Source organism: Ascaphus truei, chromosome 4 (assembly GCF_040206685.1).
Source record: "Ascaphus truei isolate aAscTru1 chromosome 4, aAscTru1.hap1, whole genome shotgun sequence".
Lineage (NCBI taxonomy): Eukaryota > Metazoa > Chordata > Amphibia > Anura > Ascaphidae > Ascaphus > Ascaphus truei.
The window spans coordinates 387,379,845-387,401,904 of record NC_134486.1 but is presented as its reverse complement, the minus strand read 5'-3'; the positions used below and the strand labels follow the sequence as shown (position 1 = coordinate 387,401,904).

Sequence of the window (22,060 nt, the reverse complement as noted above, 5' to 3'; positions counted from 1 at the left end):
GGGGGGAGACCAGAGAGGGGGGAGACCAGAGAGAGGGGGGAGACCAGAGAGAGGGGGGAGACCAGAGAGAGGGGGGAGGGGGGAGACCAGAGAGAGGGGAGAGGGGGGAGACCAGAGAGAGGGGAGACGGGGGAGACCAGAGAGAGGGGGGCAGGGGTGACTGACTGACCGGGACAGGGGTGACTGACTGACCGGGGCAGGGGTGACTGACTGGGGGGGGGGGGTAACTTTGGTGTCACACACATACTCCCATACACACATACACATTCTCCCATATATACACACACACACACACACACTCCCACATATATACACACACACTCCCACATATATATACACACACACTCCCACATATATATATATACACACACTCCCACATATATATATATATTCACACTCCCACATATATATATATATATATACACACACTCCCACGTATATATACACACACTCCCACATATATATACACACACTCCCACATATATATACACACACTCCCACATATATATTTATATATATATATATATATATATATATACACACACTCCCACATATATATATATATACACACTCCCACATATATATATACACACTCCAACATATATACACACACTCCCACATATATACACACACTCCCACATATATACACACACTCCCACATATATACACACACTCCCACATATATACACACACTCCCACATATATACACACACTCCCACATATATACACACACACACATGAATACACACACACACACACGACAGGGGGAAGAGGAAAGGCAGCGGGACCGAGCACCACCACGGCCCCGCTCGACACCCCCCTCCCCCTCCCACTCCCCCTCCCCCCGTGACCATCTCCAGCCCGGAGATGCCGGGACAGGGTGAGAAGGGGGGACACCCCCACTACAATCTCCTGCCCCGCGCGGGAAGCCGGGACAGGGGCGAGAAGGTGGGACACCCCCACTGCAATCTGCAGCCCCGCGCTGGACGCCGTGACAGGCCGAGAAGGGGGGGGACACCCCCACTGCAATCTGCAGCCCCGCGCGGGACGCCGGGACAGGCAGAGAAGGGGGGAACACCCCCACTGCAATCTCCTAGCCAAGTTAAGTGGGGACAGGGAGAGAGGGGGAAGGGGGAACACCTGCCTCGCGCGGGGAGTAAGGGGGCTTGCAGGGAAAGAGTAAGGGGGCTTGCAGGGAAGGAGTAAGGGGGCTTGCAGGGAAGGAGTAAGGGGGCTTGCAGGGAAGGAGCAGCGGGGCCGCAAGACGGAGGATTGGAGAGTACTTACTTACTCTCCAAGAGCTCCGGCCGAAAAGAATGGCTGCTCGTTGGGGGAGGGCTCATATAGAGCCTGGCCGCGCGCCCACAAAGCTTGGGAGCGCGCGCCAATCAGCTGTCAGGTAGGGAGTTTTTTTTTTTTTTTTCAGCGCGAGCAGGGGAAATTTTCAGCACGAACGGGGGAAATTTAAAAATAAAACACGTGTTGCTTGGGCCAATGTTTACTCGCCTGGGGGTTAAATCCACCCGCCCCGGGCGTGTATATGTATACAATTGTCTAACACTGTATATATATATATATATTTTTATATATATATATATATATATATATATATATGTATATATATATATATATATATGTATATATATATACTGTATATATAAAAAGAACAGAAATCCAAAGCGACAAATACTGTATAGGTAATATCTAGTTTTATGTTTGTAAAAACTAAGCTATAAGAGACAAAAGTAGGATAGCCGCTACAACATGAATCGTGAAACGTTATGGCTGAGCTACATTAGCCGAAACATTTAGCTATTACATTATTATTTTATTACATGATTATTTTATTATAATGCTTTTTTGATTTGTTTACTACATATATATATATTTTTCTGTGGTATTTCAGACATAAATAGCATTTTATATAAACCATGATTAGTTAATCACTTTTGTAGAGCATGTATTATGCTCACAGTGATCTATATTTTATCTTAATGGTTTAAGTTTAATGTGATCCCTCTTGACTTGCATTGCTAATACAGCAGGTGTAACTACAACTAATTACAACTACCGTCTGCTGTATTTGAGTACACAGGAGGGGCTATATTAGAGTGCTCACTACACAGCCCTAACCATACTGCTTGAGAAAGGGCTTTTTGAGCCCGAAACGCGTGGGAGGTTTTTCCTATCCTGTTATGTTTGTTTTTTTGTTTTTTATGTAGTTTTATAAACAATTTTAACTTTTCTACTTATCTGGTGAGCTGATGGTGCTTCTTTTTTGGACTTTGCTGTCTCGTACCAATCCTTCTCCTGTTCATTACATTTCACCTTCAGTCATTTTTGAGTGCCGGTCCTAAATACAGATATACAAACACAAATTAGTATTAAGAACACCAACAATCTAAATATATATACTGTATTATCATAATACATCATAAGCTCGCCCCTCCCCACTTTCCAAGTTAGCAGGTCTTTTTCATGTTGCTAGGTTTGGACAGATCAATTGTGGTCATTCTTCCTCCAAATATAGAGGTAAATGAGAGTTTTAATCAGGTAGTGTTAGGACTTGCAAAATTGGTCATGCTTTGATGTGGCTTGCAGGCTTATAATGCTTTGGCCAAAGGGTTTAACTAAATGACCCCTTTTCAAGAGAATATATAGGTATTTCCCTGTGTATTTTTGTCATATTGGATGTAACTTTAGGCTTTTCTGTCTTTTGTTATTAATTAAGTTAGCTGTAGTTAGAGGGCTGTTTGTGTAATTCATGTAAAGATCTGTTTTTGTCCCTAGTAGTTAGTTTTTTCCTCATATTTGTTTTCTACTCTAGTCAGGTGGGCATTTTTATGTTTAAATATTGTTCCTTCTCTTTTAATTTCTATGTAGATGTATTAATGGATCCAAATACTTTCTGCGTCCCAGAAGAAATTGTGGAGGTGCCACGTGCTCCAGGTGAGCCGCTCACAGACTCTCGCTTACAATATCAGGGCCATTTAGCCTCCTTTATATAGCCTGTAACAGGATCTCTCGGCCCTTTCCTTGTGGGAACCCCTGAGGAAAACCATGTTTTTGGAATATAAAACTAAACACACGTTCACATATGTAATAAGTCCAAACATGTATGCTTGGTAGTTTGGTTATATCTCAATAGAATTGCTGCTTACCTCCAACTGTACTTTTTGGAGGTGTGTAGTAATTTTGGCCCATGGGGGCCTAATGTGATGCCCTCAGGACATACTGTGCCACTTAGTGTTGGCATGTCCAGAGAAAGCAACCGGCGCACTAGAGATCAGTATGAAAAGGATTGTATTCCAGATATCAAAATGGGTAGAGAATATATTTCATTAGTACAAACAAATACAAAGCAAATAACTTACAATGTAAAAACGGTGCAATCAGCCAGCCTGCCACACAGGGAACCATGTTAGGAGGATAGCCGAAGGGACGTCATTTTGTTTCCCGGGGATTCTCATGATGAAGCACGCTGTTGCGAAACGCAACGCACCTCGTTGCAGCATTGGTAGTTGGGAGATTTTCGAGAGAGGTTCTATCTGCTGCTGACGGAGGCTGATTGCTTTCTCAAGCTTTTGACATGATTTTTCAGTGCTCCGTTTCTGTGTCCAATAGTTTAAGAAAACATTCACAACTTGTATGTACAGCAGGGCCCCGGGTATACGGCGGGTTCCGTACCAGGGGCCCGCCGTATAGTGAAAATCGCCGGAAAGCGGATCCGGCGATTTTCAGTGATTTTGCATGCACAGAACGGCGTTTTTGCCGTTCGGCGCATGCGCGGCCTATGGTCTCCGCGCGCAAACTACGGTATGCGCGCGCAGACACCGTTCTGCGCATGCGCGCCGGGCGCAACCGCCCGTTCTGCGCATGCGCGACTGGATATCATAGATGGCGGCCCCCTTCTTGGTGCCGCCGTATCGGCGGATCGCCGTAAAGCGAAGCGCCGAGAAGCAGGGCCCTGTTGTATGTCTTTATTTATATAGCGCCATTAATGTACATAGCGCTTCACAGGAGTAATACACGTGACAATCATATAGATAACAAATAATATTATTAACACATAGTGGGAAGAAGTGCTTCAGACATAAAAGTAACATTTAGGAAAAGGATTTCCTGCTGCGAAGAGCTTACAATCTAATTGGTTGGTAGGAAGGTCGTAAAGAGACAGTAGGGGTGCATTCTGGTAAACGCGTCTGCAGGGGGCCCATCTGTATGTATGCGGTGTAAAACTATCACTCATAGAGTTACTCATATGCTTCCTCAACTTGGGCTGAATCCTAATATGATTTGTATCGCCCTGTTTTGCAGAATCTTTACCTATGTTGAACATGGAGCAGACAGAAATGTGTATTTCGGACAATGCCATTAAAGAGGCCTCTTCCTCACAAAGTCCAGAAGAACATGGTAATTCGTGTTTAATGCATATTTTTCTCAAGCCTGATTTTTCCTCAGTTTTTGTAGGTTATGATATTTTCTTAGAACCATTTTACGCTAATGTCTTTTTCTTTTGGGCTAAATCTAAATTGTGTCATTTTAGACAAATGTGCGAAATCTTCCCTTTTCATTTTCATACTGTTACCTGTGTTTTAATATTGAGGTGCAATTATGGATCAGAATATCCCATGTGACCTTGAGGTTTTTCAGTCTGCTTCTGGTGAGTAGTATTCTAAGTATTTTTGTCTGATTATGAAGCACCCTCTTGGGGCCACATTTGTATTAAGAATGATTATTGTATTTGTAGAAACAAGTGGTATTGATGATTCTGTGTTTTTTGGTATAACCGTACACTGAACATTCAGTAGCATATTAATATTGCTTTTGCTATATTTTTATATTGCGTAGGCCTTGTGTCCGAGCTGAGTTTGGATGAGATAAAACTGATCATCTGTGAAGCTGTCCTTACAGCTGAGAAGACTTCTTCTCTTGCTCCATGTGAACAAGGTACAGTAATCATGTTACCGTGTGTGTGTGTGTGTGTGTGTGTGTGTGTGTGTGTGTGTGTGTGTGTGTGTGTGTGTGTGTGTGTGTGTGTGTGTGTGTGTGTGTGTGTGTGTAAAGCGTTTAGGGAAGTAATCAAGCCTTTGAGGTTTGAAAGACATACATTTTTGATGCTGCATTATTCTAAGGCTTGTAATATAGTGCACGTGGCGCAGGCGGTTCGTTTGTAGAGGGTCAGCGGTGACGCGTGCGGCTAGGGGGCGTGGATGTGACGTCACAGCGCTAAGCCGCGCTGTGATTGGTTCATAGTGTCATGTGGTGCGGCGACAGCGCGAAAATACAATTCTCTTGTACTTTCTCTGGTCTGCCGCGCCAACGCTCATGGCCGTGTGCGCGCGCGCCTTGACTGTATCAACGTCAGCATCCTACAGTCAATTGTAATTGACGCGCGCGCACGGTAGCGCAACAGAGCGCTCTATATTACAGGCCTAAGACAGTGGTCTCCAAACTTTTCAGTACGAGGGACCCATCGTATATTCTACACATTTTCACAGGCCAAAGAAAAAAAAATCTTTTTATCATTTTGATATATATATTTTATAAATGAATGAATAAGTTTGATTTGCATCTTTGTGGGGTAATCAGCACGATATGATTAAGAAGAAAAGAGAAATGTGACAATTACAAAGAAAAGATGCCGTGCTTACACTGGGAAATGATGTATAATGAGCAAATATATATATATTTCAAGTTGCTGCGGGCTGGATAAAATCTTGTGGGGGGCCTGATGTGGCCCCCGGACCGTAGTTTGGAGACCCCTGTTCTAAGAGGACAATATTTCAAAGGCAAAGCAGAGTAAGCAAAGGGGGGCTGAGCACACCAACAAGTTTTTTTTTTTTTTTGGGTTGGTGTGCTCGGCCCCCTTTGCTTACTATGCTGTTTCCTTGACTAGGTTTTCTGCCTGAAGCACCCATTTTGATGCTTTTTTCCCCTAGCCCCACCACCTAGGGGCTTCCCAATTGGCTTTGTCCTGATTCTGCTTTGCCTGTGATCAGGCTAAAAAAGGGAAACATCTCATTTTTCCAACTCCTAGGATTAAACTGGAGGTTGTGGTTTAATGACTGGCAATTCAGTGACCACATAACGCCAATGCAAAGGAAGAACCTGTTCTTAGAAACAGTGATAGGCTCACTATTGGTATGGGGCTGAATTTTTGGTTGCAAGCACTGTATTTGCACCTTAATTATGAGCCATAAGATCTTTGATATCACTGTAGCGCAGGGGGGCGCAAACGTTTGTTGATGCGCCCCCCCCCCCCCCCCCCTTACCTTAGTGCAGCGCGAGGCCATGTTACATCACATGACCCTTCGGTGTCATTTGACGCTGCGTTGCCATGGAGACGTGTCCCGAAGCTGGCTGAACCTCGGTATGTTGAGTTGCAGAGGCCTCGCGCGGTCCCCTGGCATTTAATTTATATGCCTTGGGGAAGAGCGCGGGGCTTCTGCAACCACCACGCCCACCAGCAAAATCTTGTGCCCCCCTGCTGTAGCGTACAGTCGCTGTCAAGTTTATTTCCTTTTTCTGTGTATCCAGCAGGAGGTGGAGGTGGTTTTAAGCCTGAGTTTCAAATACTTGCTCACATCTGAATATATAGATCAAATGAAAGAAGTGCAGAAAACCACCGTAGCCTTATACTGTGTTGGAAATATAGAAATATATGGTTATGTACAAAGCCTCTAGGTGTATATATATATACATATATACATATATATATATATATATATATATATATATATATATAAAAAGTAGAATTTACCAGATTGGAGTCCGGAAAAAACGAGACAGCACACAGTCTTAGTAGTTCCAATGCAGTTGTAATCAAAGTAACATGGCACCACCTCCAACGTTTCGGTACACTCAACGTGACCTTCCTCAGGGACGTGCAATAAGTGAATGCTAATCCACCACCTTATATACCCAAACAAATCAAAATTAAATCAAACTCACCCGTGTAGGGGCAACTTTGCCCGCGAAATCGCGCTGCTGTGACACGCATGCATCTGCTGGAACGCATCGCCATCTTGGATCTATCAAAAACCTCCCCTTCAGCTACGGTGGCCTCAATGGTCTATTACCAGGCACGATCGCGCTTGCGCGGACTTGTTTTGCTTCCTTACGTCGTGACACGCAAAGTACTGCTGACACGCATCGCCATATTGCTTCCCAGAGTGGTAGACAGTTGACCGAGCTACAGTGGCCGATTGGTGCATATTGCCACTCTAGTGGCGGTTCGCGCATGCGCGAACTTACACAGGCACCTCAATGCGCTAAATGTACTCTAGCGCAGGCTCTTTCTTCCTCAAAGGCTAACCCCACTGAGAATATGACGGCACCCATATATGGACACGACCTTAGGGACCTATATGAGGATCTGTGATTATAAGTGCCCAAGCTACATAAAGCAAGGCACCTGGCCAATGGGGCCATTTAGGGAGACTATCTTATGTTGGCATGTTTAAAGCATGTTAGAATGTACTTGGTTATTTGCTTAATCATATACATAGAGTGACCCATTCCAGCATGAAGTCGCATAGCACACACAGCAACCTCACAAAAACCAATAAATTAAACAAAAAACAAAAAACATGTGTAATGATGTGTTCATCACTGTAAGATATATTGTTGTCAATGTCCCACTATAATAAATACTATAACTACAATGACTAAAAAAGTCTAAAATCGAAAACAAGATACCAAGTATGGTCACACCAATCTATTCCTAAATAGAGTGACCAATGGGCTTTTAGTATATATGCCCAATGAGACAATTTGTAATTGACAAGAGTATGTCTATCCGGAGCCAGCATTCATACTGTACTCCTTAAGCAAACTATGTCCTATGAACTGCTTGTAACCGACAGAACATTTTTATACGACATGTCAGAAATATAGAAGTCTCATATACTTCATGTAGTATCTACGATCTCGAAGCGGGACATGGAACAAACTTGATGCACACACCAACACCCTAAAGTGATAAAGTGAGGATGACAATACAAGGGCACATATAGAAATAACACATGCAGACGTGATGCAGAAATAACACAAAATGAACATTGACACGAAAAGACACATAGTTACAGAACAATAAGCAGTTGCTCATCAGCACAAGATCTCATAGTCCTGACTTCATTCATAGAAAACATCCTAGTGAAAAATCTTCGTTTAAGCCAAAAGGGGCAACAGTTTTTAGTTCAAAGATGTGCCTCGCTTCGCTTTGCAATAAAAGTCTGTTTCTATCACCCCCTCGTGCGAGCACTTGGACCTGTGAGATAGGCATACACCTGAACGTTGCCAATGAATGTTTAAAGTCCCTGAAATGTTTGGCAACAGGGAGACATTTGAACTCCAAATCTTTGGCGTCTGTAGATAATGCTTTACGAATTGTTGAACGATGGATGGCTATACGTTCTTTAAGCATTCGCACTGTCTTCCCAATATAGAGTAAACCACATGGGCATTTAATCAAATATATAACAAATTTTGATTCACAATTCAGATGTTGGTGAATATATATATAGCCATTAATGTACAGTACAAAGCGCTTCACAGCAGTAATACACGTGACAATCAGATAGATAACAAATAATATAAATAACACATAAAGGGGAGAAGTGCTTCAGGCATGAAAGTAACATTTGGGAAAAGGATTTCCTGCTCCGAAGAGCTTACAATCTAATTGGTTGGTAGGAAGGACGTAAAGAGACAGTAGGAGACGGTTTTCTGGTAAACGCATCTGCAGGGGGCCAAGCTGTATGTATGCGGTGTAAAACTATCACTCATAGAGCTACTCATATGCTTCCTCAACTTGGGCTGAATTTTAATGATTTGTATCGCCCTGTTTTGCAGAATCTTTGCCTATGTTGAACATGGAGCAGACAGAAATGTGTAGTTCGGACAATGCCATTAAAGAGGCCTCTTCCTCACAAAGTCCAGAAGAACGTGGTAATTCATGTTTAATGCATATTTTTCCCAAGCCTGATTTTTTTCTCAGTTTTTGTAGGTTATGATATTTTCTTAGAACCATTTTACGCTAATGTCTTTTTCTTTTGTGCTAAATCTAAATTGTGTCATTTTAGACAAATGTGTGAATATCTATCTATCTGTCTGTCTGTCTGTCTGTCTGTCTGTCTGTGTATATATGTGTGTATATATGTATATATATATATATATATTGTTAGGTCCAGTCTACCTGACCAGACCTTAGAGCAGGCAACTTCTTCTACTCGACCCGGGGAGATTCATCACGCAGCTGCTATATGCTTCTGGTCTCAGATATGATAGTCGAGCTCGGAGAAGCAAAGACTCAATGCACACAAGGTAGCCGAGTCATCACCTCTGGTTTTAATATGCCAAGAGAGGAATATTTATACAAAAGGCAAGGACAATACATCGTGTGTCAATTTCATACATCTGTTACAAATTCAATTCCAATGTATAGATCATACATCTAAAATGACATATACCATCTGGCCTACATTAGTAGAAATAGGGATCAAAGGTCAATAACTACTAATGGGGTCAGAAACAAGACTAGCGGTCTTGTTTCTTATAATCTTGTTTCTTATGTAATAGATATCCTGGGACAGCTGTTCCAAAGCTGAAATACTTTTACCATCTAGTCTTTTTGCTAAAATAAAGCTTGGCTGTTTTAACCTATTCAGGCCCTGAAAAGAACATAGCTGACAGATACAGTTTTTAACCTTACATTCCCTCCTTTTGTTCTGGAAGAACAATCCAATCGACCAGTCCCATTTATTCTTCTACACACCACTCAGGAGAGGAAAAACTCCAAGGGAGAAACCTCTAAGAGACCATGGGGATGCAGAAACCTATCTCTTTTAGGTACCTCGTTTGATAATCAGAGATGAACATATGGGTGGTTGACGAGTACCAAGACTATTGGTATTTCTCGCTCTCATTGTGGGAAACATATACATAACTGTAGAGCTAGAAGCAGAAGCAGCTTTCTTTTGGCAAAAATAGAGCTGATTACACTTTTTGCCATCTGAATTAACATATACACACAAAGTAATAAACTTGCGATTGCCATGATTCCATAAAGAATTTTCAATCCCAACGCACCTAGCCAATTTCCAAGACCAAATGTCCAATCGAACCCTTTTGGTTCCTCTTGCATTCTAGATTGAATTTCTGGTAGAGTGTCCATGTCATGATGTATACTTTTTGATTGGTCATCAATATAAACACAACATTCTTTACCTACTAACTTACAAACCCCTCCTTGTGCTGCCAACAGATAATCTAGTGCCATACAATTTTGCAATACTGTTGCTCTAATTTGTTGCTATTTGCTACTGAGTCTTAAAATAGCATCTTTAGTATCGTTAAAAACGGCATCTATATTGACTACTAAAAAATCCCCTTTTGCATATAAATCATACATTCCTAAAAAGGTATTAGACCTCCCGCAACTCTCTTAACTGAGCTACTTTTAATAATTAATGCCTTTCAATTTCGTATTCTTTGCTTAGGTAGGGGGAACATTATTTAAATTCTATTTCTGAGCATAAGTGGGGGTTGGTGTGGGTTAATATTTCCTAGGAGCGACTGCCCAACACATACATCTTACATACTACATTTACTCAGAATATCGGAACAGACAAAATGGATGCCATAGTCAAAATGGCTGACTTGTGATCCTTTCCTTGTGGTTGACACACACCCTTCCCACCTTCCTCATATCCAATCTTCTCAGCCCCCTCGTATCCTTTAGAGACAGTCTTTTTAAAGAACAGTTAACCATATCATAGTCCTGCTGGACCAAAAAAATAGTCCCATAGTGCATAACTTGATTCCTATCTGGCCATTGTATCGGCCCAGTTGATTTCTTTTTTGGTCTCTTCTTCTGGGGGACTGCTGACATTTTCATCACCAAAAAGAGACATAGCATCGGTGGGGGGGTTGCAACACACTTCTGGACCAAAGTTTTGCTGTTCATAACGCATATATAGAGAGTAATGAGTAGGACAAACACACATACAAAAACATCCACTAGCTTCGCTCCCAGCGAAATAATCTAACCACCAAGTCCCAACAAATCCCACCCTCATCTCTACCTTTAAACACTAAAATCACTTTCCCAAATAACATAACCTGGTTTAGTTGCAGGATAATACTTTATCTATCCTTCTATCACAGAGTCAATAACTTCCCTAGGGCAAAGTCGTATTTCTACTCCCTTCGTAACCAGTTTCTTTTATATATATATATAGTTCTACAAATATCTTATAGCATCTTGTCTTTTTCCAAGGGGTTAAATATAACTCTCGTGTTCCTGGGGTGCAACTTATTGGGTATGGATAGTACATTGGGTTACATTGCACATAAGATGTGGGCTTTGTTTACCAGGATTCCATTATATAACAAAAAGGTGTGCATATATGCTATACACAGGACAATAAAACAAAAGACATATTATTAAACAAAATATTCCTGTTACTACCCTATCATCTTAATGTGAACACCACTTATATAAACCTAACAGCATAAACATTGTTATTAAAATAATAAAACCTGTAAAAAAGGTTATTAAAAAGTTCAAAGTTCATATATTGAGGTCCGGATTTCTGGTACGAACTTTTCTCCTTCTTTGGTTAGTGCCGGGTTTTATTGTGACCCAAAACACCAACTGAAAATAACTGTGTCTTTAGGCCTTCCCTTCTGTATTGAGGTTTAATTTTGAAGCGACTGTGGGTGCACTTGTGTAACATGGATCCAGGAAAATACTCTGACGGGGTAGCATCTGGAATGGGCCTCTCCACTTTAGATGAAAAGCGCTTTTGCGTCACCTTTATCTTCATCTAATTAGAAGGACTGCACCTGAACATGAGACACTCAAACAATTGCATTAGTTTCACACAATAGACGCTGATTAAAATCGTCTGTTTAGAGCATAATCATACAACATTAAATCTAAAATGTACCTGGGGTGACCATTGGTCTTCCCATGAGAAAAATTCTTTCTGATTGTCACGGTAGGCCAGGCCAAATACACCTTTATATTTAAGGGATCAGTCACAAGGCAAAACAGGCAGAAAAATACATTGCGGTTTATTCGGATAGGACCTTGGAAACACACAGAAACACAAGAAACAGAGAATATACTTTGGGGGACCTTATACTTATTAGGGAAATAACTTGGGGGGATTTGGGCTCAAAATCCAGAAGTCTGGGGGACACAGGGAAGCCCTGGTGTAATTCACCCTGCGCACCGTCAAATCATGTCTGCTTGCTGGGGAAAAATTAAGTGACTACCAGCACTTTGGACCCCCCCAACTCCTGCAACCAAAATAATTATATTTCCACCCAAATATCCCCCTAAAACTGACACACAAGAAATTTCACAGTTCAAGGGCTAATGGAACATGACATAGGAAATAACAGGGTCAGTTCACTTTCAAGCACTCCATATCTGAGCTGGGGCATTGGAATGCTTATTCACATGCTAATTCACCAACCTGGGTTTAAATCACAGGACAAGCACAATGCATTGTAGGTTTAAAACACATACAACCAACATGTAGGCACAAGAGCTTGCACTCCACCATTTGCACCTATCATGTGGGGTTCTAAAACCTTCTCTTCTCTAAGACACCAGCTAAGAATACCTTGCTGACAGGCCAAAATATCCCCTCCGTTTTCTATCATGTGCCAGGAGACTGCTCTGCAGCTATTTCTCATAAGGGGCCACCCATACAAGGCAATCCACTTATATACTCGCACAGACAGCTGCAGTCCCATGAGGCAAAGGGAATACACAGAGAATGCATTAACTAGCCCACTGGTCTTACACAGTTAATACCACATACACAGTTCCTAGCTTATACCCCTAAGGGGGACAGTATCAAAGGGAAAAATTATAGGCAACACAGTAAGGTACAATATTATACCCAAGAGCTGACAATCTCAGCCCTTGCCATTCGGTTTCAGGGGCAGCCAGCAATAATAACAGCAATAACACCCTCCTTTTGTTCACTTTTATTACATGTGAACAATATCACATAAAGGATAACAGCATTTAAAGCATAACCTTAATGGAATTGCTTGACGTATAGCAAAACTAACCTGAAACCTTTGGGTATAAAATTTACATTAAAAATCTCAAAAAAAACCCTACTGAATATAAATATAATCTGCTATAGTCTTCTGACAGAAACTTTTAGAACACCAAATAACATCTGGTTTGCTGAAAGAACAACCTGTAGCATAAAAACCTCATAGACACAGATTTAAAGGTGGGACACATTTGAGAGAAAAAGATGGTTAAAAAATGATAAAATATTAAATATTTGATCAACTTTGCAGAAAAATAATTCCACATAGAACCCTCTAGTATACTGGCAGACCTGGCTAGGGTCCCTTTTCCATGCCTTTTTTTTTTTTTTTTTTTTTTTTTTTACTGCTATTTCAGGGTCTGCACACTTATAAGAACCTCAGCACTAGCGTTTTGTTTTTTTTTGCTGATTACATTGGACTAGTGGTTACTTTATCCACTTCACTGTTCGCACTGCAAGACACTAGTTTAGTGATTCTATGCAGTTAATCAGTGATCCAGAACATTACATTGTGCTCATACTATAGGTTCTGAGCATTTAATATCTGTTTTAATTCCCATCATTTTACACGGATATTAAAGATTTAAGTTTTAACCACTTTATTACCCACCCACCAGGTGTTTAGAGTGCTCATTCTAGGTTACTGTCCTTTGTTCATTTGAACTCTATATTAATCAATTTACAACTGTTTCCATTTCAAGCCATATAACAAGCTCAAATAACTTCTGGGCTTCCTGCCAAAACCTTGTAACAAAAAAAAAAGGTTAATTACTGGTTACTGCAATACAATTTAGGACAGCTTGAAATATGCAGCTCGTCACAGAGCCCGATAATGTTACTGGTATTCAAAAATTACAACTGGATCTTTGTTTAACAGAATATTATAGACTTAATATATACTTTAGACAGTTTTAGTTACTGGTTATACACAAAAACAGCACAGAGTGCAGACACAAAACAAACAGAATTTTACGCTTCATTCACACATTCAACCAGTTTTTACAAAAATAACAGACACATATTTTCTCACCTATTCTAATAAATAGGAAAACAAAACAATTTGATCCTGCAGACTAAATTTATAAAGATATCCTTTTTTTTTTATATCATAATTAACTTTTTTAACTAATTTTAAAATGCTGAGCTTCTAGTTAGCTTTGTGTCTAGAATATATTTCGCCTGTTATTTCTATATAACATATTCACCTGATTTTATCTGTGGAGATTTAGAGAAAAAGAATTGTAATTCTGTTTAAGGAAATAAATCGCCTGGCCAGTACGATAAACATCCTTATTATTCCAGTGACAGAACTGTATACAAAAATAATTAATCCTTTCTTTATTCTTTTTCTCCAGAGATACCCAAAACTTCCCCATGTCCAGTGTAAATTAGTTTATATTATAGTGGGGGTGTACACCTTTTAAAAATTAAATTTCAACATGAGCAATTAATTATATTCTTATTTTAGAAGCACTTGCCCTGAATAGTAATTTTGTATACATACAATAAACCGTTTTTCTTGTTATTCAATGCAAATAACACTTTCATATGGATAGAATTCACTCAGATTCTTACAAGCACACACACAGGGATTACATATAATCAACCTTTTTATCATATTCATGCCTGAAAATGTAATAAAAACATTCTAATGGAAAAAGAAACCTATACCTGTTATACTCTTGTTTTCCACTTTTCAATTCAGACGGGAAAATATTATTAATTCAACTTAATATACACTCATACTTGGTTAATGTGGCACAAATAATTTGGGTTTGCATGTCTTAAAATTAAATTGGAAAAATTATATGTTTCTGTCTTTCTCTCTCCTAAGAGCTCTGCTGACTTGCTAACAACATTTCAACAAAAAGAAAACCATCTCTGTAACTTGTCCTATAAAACAAAATTCTTATTATTTCAACTTTCTAATTCTTGTCTCTCTCTTTTTTTCTTCTCTGTCTGTCTTCAACATTCCTGTTCCTTTCCTGTGTAACAAATCACTGGGGGAAAAAAGGCGGGGGCTAGAGCGGTTTATACATGCAGGCAACGTGAGAGGGAGACAGAAAAAAAATCTTTTATCTTCCCAGCTTTGTTGCTGTGCTTGAGAGTTAATTGAGGCACCTATGCCACACTGCATTCATCCATAAGGGTTATTTTAACTCATCCTACAGTACATTTCTTCATACAGTATACCTATAATCCCATAAACAACTTATAAAGGAATTTTATCTTAACAAGCATACAATAAGGTTAGTCTTATCATTCTTAATATCTTAACCTAAACAATTATTAGCTTATCCTAAATTACCATCATATCTGAGACACCATATCAGTACAGCCCGTTTCAATTAAACAAATGGGACTCCAACCCTTTGTTATATAAATCGGAGACTCAAACTCTCGATTCTCAATTAAACAATTGGGACTCCAACCCTTTGTTATATAAATCGGAGACTCAAACTCTCGATTCTTCTGCCCTATAAAATTTAGGTTCTTTAGATTCGCAGAGAAACGGTGAGAAACAATAAAATATGTTTTTCTCACCTTTTTTCTGTGCAAATCCCACTTTTTTCTGACACCATTTGTTAGGTCCAGTCTACCTGACCAGACCTTAGAGCAGGCAACTTCTTCTACTCGACCCGGGGAGATTCATCACGCAGCTGCTATATGCTTCTGGTCTCAGATATGATAGTCGAGCTCGGAGAAGCAAAGACTCAATGCACACAAGGTAGCCGAGTCATCACCTCTGGTTTTAATATGCCAAGAGAGGAATATTTATACAAAAGGCAAGGACAATACATCGTGTGTCAATTTCATACATCTGTTACAAATTCAATTCCAATGTATAGATCATACATCTAAAATGACATATACCATCTGGCCTACATTAGTAGAAATAGGGATCAAAGGTCAATAACTACTAATGGGGTCAGAAACAAGACTAGCGGTCTTGTTTCTTATAATCTTGTTTCTTATGTAATAGATATCCTGGGACAGCTGTTCCAAAGCTGAAATACTTTTACCATCTAGTCTTTTTGCTAAAATAAAGCTTGGCTGTTTTAACCTATTCAGGCCCTGAAAAGAACATAGCTGACAGATACAGTTTTTAACCTTACATATATATATATATATCAGTTCTTTTACTCAATCTCCTAAGGTAAACGGATCCATTTCAGAAAAAGAACTAAACATATACAGTATATATCAGTAGATCGTTAGAATACATTGATTACACTCTACTTGGCGTCCTAATTTCTACCTCAAAGCTCCAGTTAAATATGAATAACTTGCCAGTTATCTTACTGTCTGCATGTGTTATCTGAGCTCTGTGATACAGCTTTGGATGGCAAGAGCCCCGTATGTTAACTTAGATCCATTTCGAGAAGACCATTAAAAATGAGGGTAACTAAAGATTATGATGTAAACAACCCTATCTAGTAACATTGGATATATTCACAAACGTAGTTTATGAGATAAAACTGCAATGACACATGAACATTAGGCAATAGGTCATTTTATAGAAGTCATCTCAATTTAATTATCCTTATCATACTAAATAATATATTATTTTATGCTATAATGTAAGTTCCTTGTTCAATACAGTTCAGTGTACAAGGACAGGGATATATGAGTGATCTGAAGCTGCATTGGGGGGAGAAATGCAAAGACAATGAGAACAAGTAACACACACTATTTTCTGCCCCACCATTAGTAGCAATGCTTAGTGACAATAACAGCCCACGTACCCCTTTTCATAGTCAGGGTGCTAGGCTGCCTCCCTGCAAAGCACACACATGCAGAGTGTGCTGTGAAATCGAAATCGGCCAATCAGAGAGGCTCTGTCAGGCAGCGAGCATGCCGGGAGATGTAGTCTTTGGGTGTCAAAAGCCATAGGGGAAAGGACAGGCATCAAGAGCCATATTTAAACAAATTCCTCAACACACACATACACACCCCCGCCCGAAGCTGATGAAGTAGGGACAAAGCTGCAGATGCCGGGTAAGTCCTCGCGGAACCCCTGATCGTGGCCGCCATTTTGTTTTTAAAAATCGCGATCCCGGTTATAACGCGGTCTCATTCTGTTGCTCCCGAGCACCGCGTTATAACGGGGTTCAGCTGTGTGTGTGTATATATGTGGCTGTGTGTATATATATATAAATATATATATAGATATATATATATCTATATAGATATATATATATATATATATATATATATACGCACACACATAATACAGATGTATTATTGACAGGTAGGAGTAATGAAGGGCTTGACCTTTATTAAAAGCAGTCACATTTACCCCTACTGTCACATTATTATTTTGAGTCGTATAAAAAGATATTGGACAGGTTCTTACTTCTTGCACAATAATACAAGAAATACAGAGGAAGCACGCTTTATTCTACCTACTGATAATGCAGAATATCACATTATGGAAACACTGTAATAGTCTGTGTTATAAGATTCAATTACAGAATATCACAGAATATCTCACTATAACTCGTCAGTGAGAAATATATCCCTCGCTACATCTGTACAGCCTTCAAAAGACATTTGATTTTGTTAAACTAATGTTCCTACTTTAACAACAAGCATCTTTTGTTAACTGTCCTTCTAGAAATAGTTTGTGGGAAGACCTCAGATTTTGCTGTGGAAAACGTGGTACTTCAGTTCAATCAGAAAATGGTGCTTGTGAACGAAGCGCTGAGCCCGGAAGAAACGACAGGGCGAGGTATTGTTACGATGAGATGTTTAGATGATACATTTTGGGGGGACATTCAAAGCAGCAATCCAGCCTGCTCGTTCTTTCTTCTTTGTAACTGTACCTAAATCGGGCAAGAATACTGCTCTTGTGGACACAATATGGTCGCCCTCAAGTGGCCAATAGAAAGTTCAGATGTTGCAGCTTCTTGTTGGGTTGATCCGGCTATATTTGTAGTTTTTATTATTTTGTCTTAGCTGCAAAAAAATGTGTTTTGGGTTTTTCTAAAACAGTTTCAATAAGTTTTCTATTTGAAATAGTAAAAAAAAGAGATTAGATGGCTATGCTCTTATCACATATAATAATAATACATATGAAATGTTAAATACAGACAATCCCCCCCCCCCCCCAATTTTTTTTTAATATATAATCAAAAATGAATACTGTAGATGATACCATTCTGTGGCTAACGAAATGCTTTTATTTGGACGAGCTTTCGAGATACACTGATCTCTTCTTCCGGCGATGTTACAATGAATAAAGCAGGCAAGGGTTTTACTTAAAAACAGTGTCTCTTGGAATGTTATCTGTGCTTATCCCTCCGCTGTGTGTAGATGCGATTTATGACTAGGTGTTAAATAGTCCCTGAATGTTAGTGATGTAAGAGTGTGTGTGTATATGTATATAAATGAATGAAGAGCCCACAGTGTATACAGCGCTTTACAAAAGGTGTGTGTGGAGTGGGAGTGTATATCAATGTGTGGGTGGGTGTGGAAATGTGAGAGAGTATCTGAACACAGTTTTAGTAATGCAACACTATGTGGTCCCTATTGATATATAGGGATGGAATTACATAGAGCAGCGTTTCCCAAATGGTGGGTCGCGACCTGGCACCGGGCCACGGCACAAAAATTGCCGGGTCGCAGCAAGGCTGGCCGCGCGGTGTCTCCCGTCCCCCCCCACTCAAGTTAAAAAACAATGGCGGCGATTCCCCCCGCGGTCCCGCGCGCTTGCGCAGGGCAAGCGGAGCCCGCTCCCTTCCTCCCCCCCGCTCCCAACGTGGGACGGAGGAAGTACCAGCTCCTCTGCGGCCCACACGTTACATAGGGGAGGGTGGAAGTACAAGCTCCTACTGCGGTCTGCTTCCCCCCGCGGCCAGCTTCCCGAGCTCACCTCTCGTGGCACCCCCTCCCGAGCCCACCTCCCGTGCCCCCAATCCCACCTCCCGTCCCGGGCAGCAGGGGATATCGGGGGCAGCAGGCTAAAGCGTCCGGCGGCAAGGTAAGTCACCCCACCCCACCCAGTCGCTGCCTCCCACCCAAGTGTCCCTGCCCCCCCCCCTCCCACCCACCGAAGTGTCCCTGGCCCCCCCTCCCACCCACCCAAGTGTTCCTGGCCCCCCCCTCCCACCACCCAAGTGTCCCTGGCCCCCCCCTCCCACCCACCCAAGTGTCCCTGCCACCCCCCTCCCACCCACCCAAGTGTCCCTGGCCCCTAAGTGTCCCTGGCCCCAAAAAGTGTCCCTGCCCCCCCCTCCCACCCACCCAAGTGTCCCTGGCCCCTAAGTGTCCCTGGCCCCCTCCCACCCACGTGTCCCTGGCCCCCAAGTGTGTCCCTGACCCCGTATCTAAAGTGTCCCTGGCCCCCTCCCACCCACCCAAGTGTCCCTGGCCCCCTCCCACCCACCCAAGTGTCCCTGGCCCCCAAGTGTGTCCCTGGCCCCGTATCTCCCTCCCACCCACCCACCCAAGTGTCCCTGGCCCCCTCCCACCCACCCAAGTGTCCCTGGCCCCCTAAATAAGTGTCCCTGGCCACCTCCCACCCACCCAAGTGTCCATGGCCCCCTCCCTCCCACCCACCCAAGTGTCCCTGGCCCCCTGACTCCCACCCACCAAAGTGTCCCTGGCCCCCTCTCTCCCACCCACCCAAGTGTCCCTGGCCCCCTCCCACCCAAGTGTCCCTGGCCCCCTCCCACCCACCCAAGTGTCTCTGGCCAAGTGTGTCCCTGCCCCCCTCCCTCCCACCCACCCAAGTGTCCCTGGCCCCCTCCCACCCACCTAAGTGTCCCTGGCCCCCTCCCACCCACCCGAGTGTCCCTGGCCCCCTACCTCCCACCCACCCAAGTGTCCCTGGCCCCCTCCCACCCACCTAAGTGTCCCTGGCCCCCAAAGTGTCTCTGGCCCCCTCCCTCCCATCCACCCATGCAAGTGTCCCTGGCCCCCTCCCACCCACCCAAGTGTCCCTGGCCCCCTAAAGTGTCCCTTGCCCCCTCCCTCCCAACCACCCAAGTGTCCCTGGCCCCCTCCCACCCACCCAAGTGTCCCTGGCCCCCTCCCTCCAACCCACCCAAGTGTCCCTGGCCCCCTCCCACCCACCCAAGTGTCCCTGGCCCCCTCCCACCCACCCAAGTGTCCCTGGCCCCCTCCCACCCACCCAAGTGTCCCTGGCCCCCTCCCTCCCAACCACCCAAGTGTCCCTGGCCCCCTCCCTCCCACCCACCCAAGTGTCCCTGGCCCCCTCCCACCCACCCAAGTGTCCCTGGCCCCCTCCCACCCACCCAAGTGTCCCTGGCCCCCTCCCACCCACCCAAGTGTCCCTGGCCCCCTAAGTGTCCCACCCACCCAAGTGTCCCTGGCCCCCACTCACCCAAGTGTCCCTGGCCCCCAAAAAGTGTCCTTGGCAAGTGTCCCTGCCACCCAAGTGTCCCTGGCCCCCTCCCACCCACCCAAGTGTCCCTGGCCCCCTCCCACCCACCCAAGTGTCCCTGGCCCCCTCCCACCCACCCAAGTGTCCCTGGCCCCCTCCCTCCCACCCACTCAAGTGTCCCTGGCCACCCAAGTGTCCCTGCCCCCCCCTCTCCCACCCAAGTGTCCCTGGCCCCCAATCCAGTCACTCACATCCGTCGTTGCCTGTAATTCACTGTTTGTGTCTGTGTGCGTATAGGGGAGAGCGAGTGTGTGTGTGTATCAGTGTCTGTGTGTGTGTGTGTATCTGTGTGTATCTGTATCAGTGTGTGTGTCTGTGTGTATCAGTATCAGTGTAAGTGTGTGTGTATCAGTGTCTGTGTGTGTATCGGTGTTTGTGTGTGTGTGTGTAGCAGTGTCTCTGTGTGTGTAGCAGTGTCTCTGTGTGTGTAGCAGTGTCTCTGTGTGTGTAGCAGTATCTCTGTGTGTGTAGCAGTGTCTCTGTGTGTGTATCGGTGTTTGTGTGTGTGTGTGTGTAGCAGTGTCTCTGTGTGTGTAGCAGTGTCTCTGTGTGTGTATCAGTGTGTGTGTGTGTGTATATAGCAGTGTCTGTGTGGCTGCGTGTGTGTCAGTGGCTGCGTGTGTCAGTGGCTGTGTGTGTGTGTGTATCAGTGGCTGTGTATGTGTGTGTATCAGTGGCTGTGTGTGTGTATCAGCGGCTGTGTGTGTGTCTGTGTGTGTGTGTGTGTGTGTGTGTATATCAGTGGCTGTGTGTGTGTGTGTGTGTGTGTGTATATATCAGTGACTGTATGTGTGTCTGTGTAGGCCCTATAGGCCAGTATAGGCGATAAATTTTTTAGTGGGTCACGAAAAAGAAGTTAAAAAATAACCGGGTCACGGAAAAAAAAGTTTGAGAAACCCTGACATAGAGTATATGTATGTGTTAGGCACGTTCTATAGTGCCGGGCGCGCGCGGGGAATATTAGTTGGCTGTCGTTAGTCAGCCTTTATATACAAGGGCCGCGCGCGCACAGTAGGGAGAGGGGAGCCGACAGACAGCGGTGAAGATGAAGAAATTCATCTTTTTGCGCCGCTACCGGCTCTGAATGTATGTGTGTGTGTGTGTGTATATGTATGCATTCATGTGTATGTATGTATATATATATATATGTGTGTGTGTGTGTGTATGTATTTGTGTGTCTGTACAAGTCTAATAATTTTTTTATTTTTACCAATATTTTTTTTTAAAAATAAATAATAAAATACACACACACACACACACACACACACACACACACACACACACACACACACACACACACACACACACACACACACACACACACACACACACACCATATACATACACATACACACACATATAAACACACATAAACACACTCAACACTGTATACACTCAACACAGTATACTCACGAAAAGCATGCGGCACGTGCACGTGCGTTCGCATAGGCACGCACGGCCGCATGCTGTATATATCAGCCCTAAGATATACTGCACCGACACACTTTATTCGAGCAAATACCCAGTTTGTACCTGGCAGATATCTGGAATGCGCCGCTCCTCACCT

General features: G+C 42.9%; 1 protein-coding gene across 13 annotated transcripts in view; it reads left to right on the top strand.

Annotated features, from left to right (window-relative positions):
* TDRD6 (tudor domain containing 6) overlaps nt 1-22,060 on the top strand; it is a 115,810-nt gene that overhangs the window by 18,125 nt on the left and 75,625 nt on the right. For 6 of the 13 annotated variants that reach the window (XM_075598514.1, XM_075598519.1, XM_075598511.1 and 3 more), the window contains 6 exons: nt 2,884-2,949; nt 4,318-4,413; nt 4,607-4,663; nt 4,852-4,950; nt 8,857-8,952; nt 17,704-17,817. In XM_075598514.1, the coding sequence (XP_075454629.1) occupies nt 2,884-2,949; nt 4,318-4,413; nt 4,607-4,663; nt 4,852-4,950; nt 8,857-8,952; nt 17,704-17,817 (528 nt within the window). Of the gene's footprint in view, nt 1-2,883; nt 2,950-4,317; nt 4,414-4,606; nt 4,664-4,851; nt 4,951-8,856; nt 8,953-9,188; nt 10,408-17,703; nt 17,818-22,060 lie in introns of those variants that run through there. The other 7 variants (XM_075598520.1, XM_075598522.1, XM_075598518.1 and 4 more) reach the window with 3 other exon arrangements.